This window comes from Diaphorina citri, unplaced genomic scaffold (genome assembly GCF_000475195.1).
Source record: "Diaphorina citri unplaced genomic scaffold, Diaci psyllid genome assembly version 1.1 scaffold1801, whole genome shotgun sequence".
Classification (NCBI taxonomy): domain Eukaryota; kingdom Metazoa; phylum Arthropoda; class Insecta; order Hemiptera; family Psyllidae; genus Diaphorina; species Diaphorina citri.
The window spans coordinates 1-9,847 of NW_007379227.1; the positions used below are offsets into that span (position 1 = coordinate 1).

At 38.9% G+C, this 9,847-nt stretch overlaps 1 protein-coding gene across 1 annotated transcript; it reads right to left on the bottom strand.

Moving 5' to 3' along the window:
• Window positions 1-370: 370 nt before the first annotated feature.
• On the bottom strand, window positions 371-8,991 carry LOC103517307. The gene is made up of 8 exons (XM_026829444.1): window positions 8,946-8,991; window positions 8,433-8,591; window positions 7,071-7,203; window positions 6,774-6,864; window positions 4,335-4,649; window positions 3,856-4,005; window positions 1,476-1,756; window positions 371-548 (listed from the first exon to the last, which is right to left on the bottom strand). The coding sequence occupies exons 1-8, from the start codon at window positions 8,989-8,991 to the stop codon at window positions 383-385; spliced, it is 1,341 nt and encodes a 446-aa protein (XP_026685245.1). The 3' UTR covers window positions 371-382.
• Between the last annotated feature and the right edge of the window lie 856 nt (window positions 8,992-9,847).

A 9,847-nucleotide genomic window follows, 5' to 3' on the forward strand; every position in this document is an offset into this window, starting at 1 on the left:
CCCGCGGCCTAGCGCTTACAAGGCAGACGCACTACCAACTAAGCTAACTAGGCTGGCTGTCACAGGTTTGATTCCCACCCGGGGCGAACTTCTTATTAAACAGATAGGATTCATTCTCGGATCGGCTAGCTTTTTCCTATCCTTCCCTCTTCGATTTCGGGACGATAAGACCACAGCAGTTACCTTCAGTTCCCTCCATCAAACCTGTTTTTTTTTTTTTTTTTTTTTTTTTTTTTTTTTTTTTGTGTGCTCCAAGGGGGGGAAAAAATTCTGCTTCACCCAAGTTGACTTAGGTCACATCTCAAGGGAATAATTACCTGATGGTGTTGGGACAATTGCTTATCGTGTTGGGACAGACTTAGGTCACATCTCAAGGGAATAACTACCTGATGGTGTTGGGACAATTGCTTATCGTGTTGGGACAATTGCCTAGGGTGTTGGGACAAGTGTTGGGGTTGACGGTCGATGTGTTCAGCGGACATTCTGAGGTTCGCTTGGGTGGTGAAGGCGGGGGGAAGCGTTTGAGAGTGCCGTGGCTTGAGTTGTCCCTGTGGGGAAGAAAAAAGAGAGGAATTAGGAATAATATAAATGAAAATAGGTTTTAGATTATAAAAGGAAAAAAAAAAAAAAAAAAAAAAAAAAAAAAAAAAAAAAAAAACAGGTTTGATGGAGGGAACTGAAGGTAACTGCTGTGGTCTTATCGTCCCGAAATCGAAGAGGGAAGGATAGGAAAAAGCTAGCCGATCCGAGAATGAAACCTCTCCTGTGGTCTGTGTTGTAGCAGCATGCCCATCATCAGATGTGCGAGAAGAGGCACAATACTACCATTTAGGTACTGGGTCAACAAATTTTTGTTGAATGTAGGAATCGAACACCGGACCTTCTGCATGGCAAACGAGCAGGTTACCACAGGGCTAACCGTGCCTTCTAATGTGTGGTCAAATTCTTAAACAATGAAGAGGACAAAATTCCATACTCTCACTGAACTCATGCCCTCTTGATTAAGGCAGAGGTATGTTATCTTTCTTTTTTTCTGCTCTTACAATACATTGGTTTTCCAATCAGAGCAAAAATAATAAAATGTGATTAAAAATAAATAAAAATGTAGCAGTTCACTCACTCGTTTCGGTAGAAGGACTGGGCAGGTACTTTGGCCACGAGGCGGGGTCTGACCAGTTAGCATGGTAGGTAAACATTGGATTTTAGGATTATTGAGATATTGGAAAAAATCCTACAATGCTGCAGTGAGCACCAAAGTTGTGACATAATAACACAAAGAAACTGCATTTACATTTACATTTTTTTTTTACAAAATTCCATACTCTCACTGAACTCATGCCCTCTTGATTAAGGCAGAGGTACATATGTTATCTTTCTTTTTTTATGCTCTTACAATACCTACATTGGTTTTCCAATCAGAGCAAAAATAATAAAATGTGATTAAAAAATAAATAAAAATGTAGCAGTTCACTCACTCGTTTCGGTAGAAGGACTGGGCAGGTACTTTGGCCACGAGGCGGGGTCTGACCAGCCCCCGGGGGCGGGGCAACGTTCCCCCTCCCCCGCCGCCCCCCATCGGCATTGTCTCATTGGTGGGCGTAATGTCGGCATCATCGTAGCTCCGCCTCCAACCCCCCACCCCTCCCGAACAGGGAGAGGAGGGGAAGTCGGGCGCGGTAAAGCTGGAGGTTCCCCCTACTCCGCCGCCTATGCTTTCCTCGAGGGATTCCAGGGATTTACCACGTGCACCTCGGATCTGAAAAATCAAAACGGAACAATGGAGCAGTTGCAAATGGGTAAAAATTATTATTAAAAGGTTGATTCCTACGTAAAAAGTTGTGAAAAATCCTAATCTGAGGTCAAAACTCCGAAAAAAAGTAACTTTAAAGGTCGAAAATTCAATTTTTAATTGCCGTTCTAATGAAAAAGTTCAAAGGGTTGTGACGTCAGATTTCACGTCAAAATGCGCAGAAACGCTTGCGCACAAACAAACGAAGCGGGAGTCATAGATTATGACCTCATCGCCTACGGGAGCGTATGCCGTGACGTCAAACTTCACGATTTACCGGTATTTTTTAAATCGATTTATCTCGGGCTTAGAAGAGTCGTAGAAGAAAAAGAAAAATTCCGTTGGTCCTCATTTTTCCTGCTCTATGACTTTGAAACATCACCCAAGTATGCTCTCGTAGAAGAAAAAGAAAAATTCCGTTGGTCCTCATTTTTCTTGCTCTATGACTTTGAAACTGACTTTGCATTATCACCCAGGTAAGCGCAACTGATCTATTATATTCTATGTTAATTCACCTTTGTCGGGAATCGAACCCGGGACCTCGGATGTACAAACCGAGCGTGATCGGCCACGGAGTTTGCCGATCACGCTAGGTTTGCAGTCGTACGTTCCCTTTCGCGATTTTCCTTCGTCCGAAGCTCGTTTCACCTCTTTTGGCGTGGTAGCACCTGTTCTGAACCATAGTCAGCTCCCATGGCGTAGTGGTCACTGCGCTCGCCTTGCACGCGGGAGACCCGGGTTCGATTCCCGGCGGGGTCAAGAAATTAGTTGCACGAAAGACACCTTAGTTTCGTGAGATTTTCAAATGGGAAGCTATGAACAATATGAACATATTCACAGTATGTCTCATAAACAGTTCTCATAAGGTTTAAAAGGATAAAAATAAAAAATATTTTAAAGACGGTACCGTGTATTGTACAGAGAAGCCATAAAGATATTTTGCTATGATATCTAATTTTATTGCTGATTTGACGATACCAGTTTAACTTACTTGTTCAAATTTGAAAATAATGCAGGACCAACGTCTGGATCGACGGAAAATCGAATCTTTTACGGACGACATTGATCAAAAAATCTCAATAAAAGGTTACTTTCTAGTTAAAGTTTAATAGTTCACTCAGTAGGTTATAAATGTGCATCTCCTATGTTTTTGTCAATTTTATTTATTAATTTAATCAATTAAATATTTTTCCCAATCTTATTTTATACTGTCGATGTCGGTTGAGACTGAAAATTCGTATAATGTCAAGATTTAATATGTACCAAACGAAAGAAAAAACCTAACCCTTATGCAATCAAAATCTATCCCAATTATGTACAGCTCTCATAGGGAATTCCATTTTCCAATAAATAGGGCAGTTGGACATCTAATGGACTAATCAATCAGCATAATAAAATTATGAAAGAAATAAACCATAATGGAAAGTAACAAATGAACGGAGTAATAAGGGAATAATGAAAAAAATATGGTCTGAACATCACACAATTTTTCATAACAGCACTTTTTTCGGACTTGTAGGAAAAATTGTGGAAGTTTCGAAAATAAATAGGTAGGTACATATAAAATAAATTTTCAATATAACTTTCTTCCCTTTTACGAGTAGAGTTCTAAAGATTGAAAAAATCCATAAAATGGACATTTCCAAATTTTGAGCTATTGGACTGATAGATGTCAATACTTATTTCCAATCCTTCCTCATTACACCAAAAAATCCATAAAATGGACATTTCCAAATTTTGAGCTATTGGACTGATGTCAATACTTATTTCCAATCCTTCCTCATTACACCGTATACTTATTGTACGTCATAGAAAGTAAAAACTTAAAACAAATGAACTCATTTCGCAATAATTTGAATATTAAGTGAAGCTCCATGCCATAAAGTTATACCACGGGAATAACTTGTACAAAAACAATGCTGCAGTGAGCACCAAAGTTGTGACATAATAACACAAAGAAACTGCATTTACATTTACATTTTTACACAGGAAAAACAAGCCTCAGAAAAAGGGAAATCGGGTGAGTTTTCGAAAGGTAAATACAACTTTGTTTTTAATAAACTTACTTTGATAGGCACTAGATCAGTGGTGAAGTACAGGTTCCTGCTGGTCTCAAGTTCCCAGGGCTGATGGAAGCTGTGGTATGTGGTGTGGGTAGGGGGACACTCACAATCCGTAGCTCCGGCACTCGATGGTGATGGTGACTCTATGCTAACCTGAGCAGTATAAATATACGATATTATTATTTAAATAAATAGTTTTACCTGAGTTTGGATAGTGTTGGAAGAATACGCGGAGGGGGGTGGAAACGTTTTACCCGCTTTCAAATCCTTCACCCGCTTGATGGCTAGCAGGATTTCTTTCTATTCTATTCCATTCTATTCAACTCCATTCTATTCTATTATATCCTCTTCTATTCTATTCCATTCTATTCTATACCATTCTATTCTATTCCATTCTATTCTATTCCATTCCATCCTCTTCTATTCTATTCCATTCTATTCTATTCCATTCTATTTTATTCTAATTGATATGCACAGTTTACCTGTGTTTGAATAGTGTTGGAAGAATACGCGGAGGGGGGTGGAAACGTTTTGCCCGCTTTCAAATCCTTCACCCGCTTGATAGCGAGCAGGATTTTCTTCTGATGCCCCAGCCGTACGATCCCTATATCCTCGAGATCTTCCCAGGTAAGTTGAGTGACGTCATCAATGCAGGTGTAGCCCTGGCAGCCTAGGGCGGGCCCGTACTCGTTGAGGCGTAACAAGTGGAGCCACTCCTCCAGCGAACCCTGGCGGAGGGGAAAGAAGACAGAAATTAGAATAGAATAGAATATACCCTGTTTATACTGCCAGAATGAGACTGAAAAGTCCCTTTACTCCCGCAGTCTAAACAAGTATTTGGTACATAATAGGTATATTTTTTTTATAAATTAAAACCTTGCTTAATTTTTTTTTAAAAAAAAGGAAAAAGAAAAAAAAATTAGAGGGGTTTATTGAAGAATGACCTTCAGACTGAAATAGATATTCGGTTTAACACTTTGACATTTGCGTGTCCTTTGCGCCGAACTCTCCCGGGTTAGATCTTTGTGCAAAGGCTTTTCAAATAAGATTCATTGATTAAGATCGAGAAAAAGGAAGAAAGAAAGAAAGAGAGAGAGAGAGAGAGAGAGAGAGAGAGAAAAAATATTTGGTTCTTTTCAAAACAAAATGTTGTTAACTGTTAACTGCAGTCAATTGGACTAAGAAGAAAGTTTTTTTTTTTTTTTTTTTTTTTTTTTTTTTTTTTTTATATATCCATGATTGCCACTTCGTCTGAGAAATGTAAACAAGAAGTTTTTTTTTTAGTGTAAACAATTAAACAATTTGCAGCAGTGGGTTGAGTTGACTAAACAAAAACAATTATAAGGTACCTACTCTGTAGGTTTATAATTGGAGGTAGCTCTACAAAAACAAAAACTTTATCTGTAAACTTAAAGCAAGAGGTGGGGTGGTTTATTTTTCTCATTTCTCTATTGAGAACTAACTTCTTTATTGAGAATTAACTTTCTTTTTTCTTACAAAGAAGAAAAACTTCTTGAACTATTTTTCTTATTAGGTTTAATGAGTTAGCTATAAGTTCCGTGGATCTATGCTAGCCTTTGTACTACTGATTTATATTCATTGTAAGGATTTGTAAGTTTTTCCTTCAGTAAAGTTTGTAGAGTTGATTACAGAAAATAAATAAATAATATACCTAATATTAATTTTCTTTACACTTTTCAAAAGCTTCCAGTGGTGGGGGTCTATCTGGGTCAACACAAGCGTACCAGAAAGTACGTTTTGATTGGCAATCTAATACATATGTAGCAGAATCGAACCCACTTTTTACATGGTTTTTTGTATTATTATCGAATAGAATCCGTTTGCTGTGTGGAAACCTAATTCGGTTAAAATTATAATAATAATAAATTTTAAATCAGTAGATGTTCTGAAATAGACCATTAGCTTTGTCCCTTGATGGTTAAAATTATATCAAGGGACAAAGCTAATGGTCTATTTCAGAACATCTACTGATTTAAAAAGAATCTACTGATTTATTTTGATTTTAAGCACCAAAATCGATTTAGCATCCCCCCCCCATGGATAGGTTAAGGGCACTCTTTTAGAAATATTATAATGCAAATAATAGCAATCACAAACGATATTGTAAAAGAAGCATATAATAATAACATAAATAAATAAATGAAAAATATTCAAGATAAACAATAAAGCAAAAATATTGAACCCAAGAAAATAGTAAATATCCAACTGCTCCCAAAGAAAGTTCTTCAGAAACACTCCAAGAAACTTTTGCCAGTTCTTCTTCTTTCCAGCAGTTATGAAAATATATAACCCAGAAACAAAACAAGAACTCTTCAAAAACTTGCACAATTTCGCACATTACTTTTATGGCAAGAAAAATACTGAAAGTAATCAACGTTAACTCTTTTGCTACACTAAACTTCGTCTGACAAATGTAAACAAGAAGTTTTTTTTAGTGTAAACAATTTGCAGCAGTGGGTTGAGTTGACTAAACAAAAACAATTATAAGGTACCTACTCTGTAGGTTTATAATTGGAGGTAGCTCTGTTGCAGGAGAAATGGGATCACGGTCGTTGTAGAAGCCTGGGTTGATTTTATTATGATTGCTTGCATTTATAGATTGCAGAAATAAACATAATGTACTTGCATTTAAAGAGCGCTTCAGAAATCCTTCAGTATAAAGAAAACATTTCCAACTTGGAAGCTAAAATTGTATGCCTCCTAGAAGCGAAATTTGGGATACTTTTTGAGCCTAAATCCAAAATTTCAGGCATTGGTCCTTGTAGGTGTGTCTGTCTGAAGCTTTTGGTTAAGAGAGGTGCTGCGGTTGGCGGTATTTTCATCTAATTTTGACTTTTTCAACAGCTTTTTGACTCTGGGAATTGGCCCCAGGAGGGGGACCAAGGGTCCAGAGGGCTTACCTGTGAGGGAGGGCCGGGAAAGGTGAAGGCGGGGTAATTGAACTGAGCTCCCGGGGATTTGCCGGGCATCGTGCCGGGATAGTCCTTCCAACTTGGAAGCTGAAATTGTATGCCTCCTAGAAGCGAAATTTGGGATATTTTTTGAGCCTAAATCCAAAATTTCAGGCATTGGTCCTTGTAGGTGTGTCTTTCTTAAGCTTTTGGTTAAGAGAGATGCTACGGTTGGCGGTATTTTCATCTAATTTTGATTTTTTCGACAGCTTTTTGGCTCAGGGAATTGGCCCCAGGGGGGGGGACTAAGGGTCCAGAGGGTTTACCTGTGAGGGAGGGCCGGGAAAGGTGAAGGCGGGGTAATTGAACTGAGCTCCCGGGGATTTGCCGGGCATCGTGCCGGGATAGTCTGTCACGTCGTAACCAATAGCGGCTGGATCTGGAAGAAATGAAAAACGAAACATGAATTAGGTGAGTTCTAATAAATAAAAAAGATAGAGAGTGAAAAGAGATTAGATAAGGGGAACTGTAACAACGAAGGTCTTGTCGTGCCAAAATCCAAAAGAGAAGAAGGACAGGATAGGACAGACCAAATTTGGAGAACCAACCTTATCTGTTTTGGATAAAGTTCGACCCGGGCAGGAGTGGAAATTTACAACGCAGGAGTGCTACCCTCCAAGATAACTATTAGGCTGGTGGTCCACCACTTACCAGCCTAAGCTCTAATGCGACCATTTTGCATTTAGTTTGTCTGCAAATCAGTTTGGCTCCCTGTTTCACCCTAACGGCTCGGCTGGATTATACAAGATCAGTAGACAGTAGTACAGCCTCGTGTCTTGGAAGAAGAAAATGAAAAAGAGAAAAAAGAAAAAGAAGAGGAAGAGGAGAAGGAGGAAGGAGGAGAGGAGGAGGAGAGAAAAGAGCTTAGAGCCATTGTTATGAGAAAGTCAATGAGTGAAAGAGAAAACAAGAAGGCGCCTCAGGAGAAATGGAGAGAAAAAATTAAAGTCAACAGAGGGAGAAAGAGGGAGGGAAGGAGAGGGGAGAGAAAGAGAGGAAGAGAAAGAGGAAGGGAGAAAGGTGGAGAGCTACGAGTTGATATTATTTTTAGTGGATGTGCCAAATGTACCAAATATCTAAATATTTTTCTCATAGAGGGGGGAAGAGAGGGAGGAAGAATGGAGAGAAAGAGAAAAAGAGGGAGGGAGAGAGAGAAAGGGCGAAAGAGGGAAAAAGAGAGAAAGAAAGAGGGAGGAATGAAAAAGGAGGATTCTTATGGAGTCAATATTTTCAGTCCCAAAAAAAAAAAAAAAACTATTTTCTATTCCAAATTGCCAGAAATCACACATATCCAATTGTTTCGATAGCTGGACTGCTAACTAGACTCGCGTAATACAGCTATAACTCTTCACGATTTGCCAGATTTTCGCGGAAGTTTGGCAGACATGTTCAATGTTCATAAAGGAAACTTTGCGGCTCCAAAAAGCAGCGCGCACACAATCCCGAATAAGTTCCGTAAAAGCATGCATGAGAGTCGGAGGCAATTATGAAACAATCTACTCGGGACGGAGACGGTATGTGTTTGGGACTGAATGTGCTTAAAAGGTCCCTTTTCTAAAGTCCAAGTCTACGGTTTTCCTGTGCATATAGCATATACTAGTACTCTACCTTTGTTAGCATCAGCGGGACTGATGAATTCTTCTCCGGAGCTGCTATATCCAGCGGACCCGAAGGAACTTCCAGAGTGGCGGAAATCAGGCACGGTAGGCGGGGCGACTTTCTTGATCACAGGGGCGGTCTTGGAGTTCTGTCTGTTCATGCCACCCACTGAAACAGGGGAGAGAAAGGAGGTTCTGTTAGTACACAATGTCAATCCGATTAACGAGTATCTAATAAAAAGATTAGAAAAATTGATGTGGACCAACATAATATTCATGTTCATCGTTGCTTCCAAAATATTTAACACCTACCCTCAGGAAAAATGTTTGTTCCTGGCATGCAAAAAAAAAAAAGAGTAATTTAAATACTAGGAATAGGAACATAATAGAAATTACAGCCTCATTTTGAGTAGAAGATAACCACTAAGGTAGTGTATTGTTGAAGTCATTCTTTGTTTTCTTTACATCACATCGTGGTTATTCAAGATTTTCTCTACATTTTATAATGAACTTGAACTTTTACCACTCACTAGAACAATGGTGAGTTGGCCACGGTTGAAAATTTGCATTTTACACCGATTTAGAGGTTTTACAACAATGTGTTGGAAATAGAAGTCAGAATATGTAGAATTCTAGCATAGAATTCAGATCGAGGTTGAGAGGAAAATCGAGGCCCATAACTTACAATGATTTAGAATATTAAAAGTGTGCAAACCGAGATGGAAAATGTAACAAAGTCCTTAAAAATTAAATTCGTCCTTCAATTTCAACGAAGGATTCGTGACTAACATGAACTATATATTTCCCTTTCGTGATGCAAAAATCAAAGAAAAAATCATATGTGCGTATTTTTCTTCATTGACGTGAATAAGAGATCCAAATGACCCCGCGTTCTAAAAGCTTCCAGGAGGTCCACTTTGCCCCTCGTTCCCCGACACGAATCACCGTTTAATAGTCCTATTGTTGTACGCTTTTAAATATCCTCTTCGGACCCAATTTGGTGTCCCTATAGCGGTGATTCCTTTGGGTAAATGACCCCAAAAAGGGTCAGAGAGGGTGATACGGTTGGCCCACCAATTTGTTGAAGAAGCATCCAATTTGAAGAAGAATTTTAACATGACCTACACGAATTTCGATTCCCAACACATCTCTGACTTTCCTAAAAATACATACATACATATATCCCCTAAATTCCTAGAAGTTTCGATACTACTAAAGAATCAGGTTCTGATTCAGGATCTTTTAGGACTCTTATAGAATTTCAAAGGTCCCCAAAAACCCTAAGAGTAAGTTCAGTAAGTGCTAAGGCCTTATCGTCCCATAAGCGAAGACAATATAGGAGAAAGTCAACCGTTCCAAGAAACAAAAAAATTCAAGGTCCCTTAAAGACCCTATGAGGACCGAAGAAGCCACGATCGGTTTTAT

What these genes read in the sequence shown, in the direction of transcription:
- LOC103517307 (XM_026829444.1), bottom strand. Translation starts at nt 8,991, where the DNA reads ATGCAAATTTTCAACCGTGGCCAACTCACCATTGTTCTAGTGAGTG. An exon ending in GTAAACCCTCTGGACCCTTA is followed by an intron (nt 6,865 to 7,070) that starts GTCCCCCCCCCT and finishes TCAGCTTCCAAG; the next exon opens with TTGGAAGGACTATCCCGGCA. An exon ending in CTGATCTAGTGCCTATCAAA is followed by an intron (nt 1,757 to 3,855) that starts GTAAGTTTATTA and finishes TTGATTTTTCAG; the next exon opens with ATCCGAGGTGCACGTGGTAA.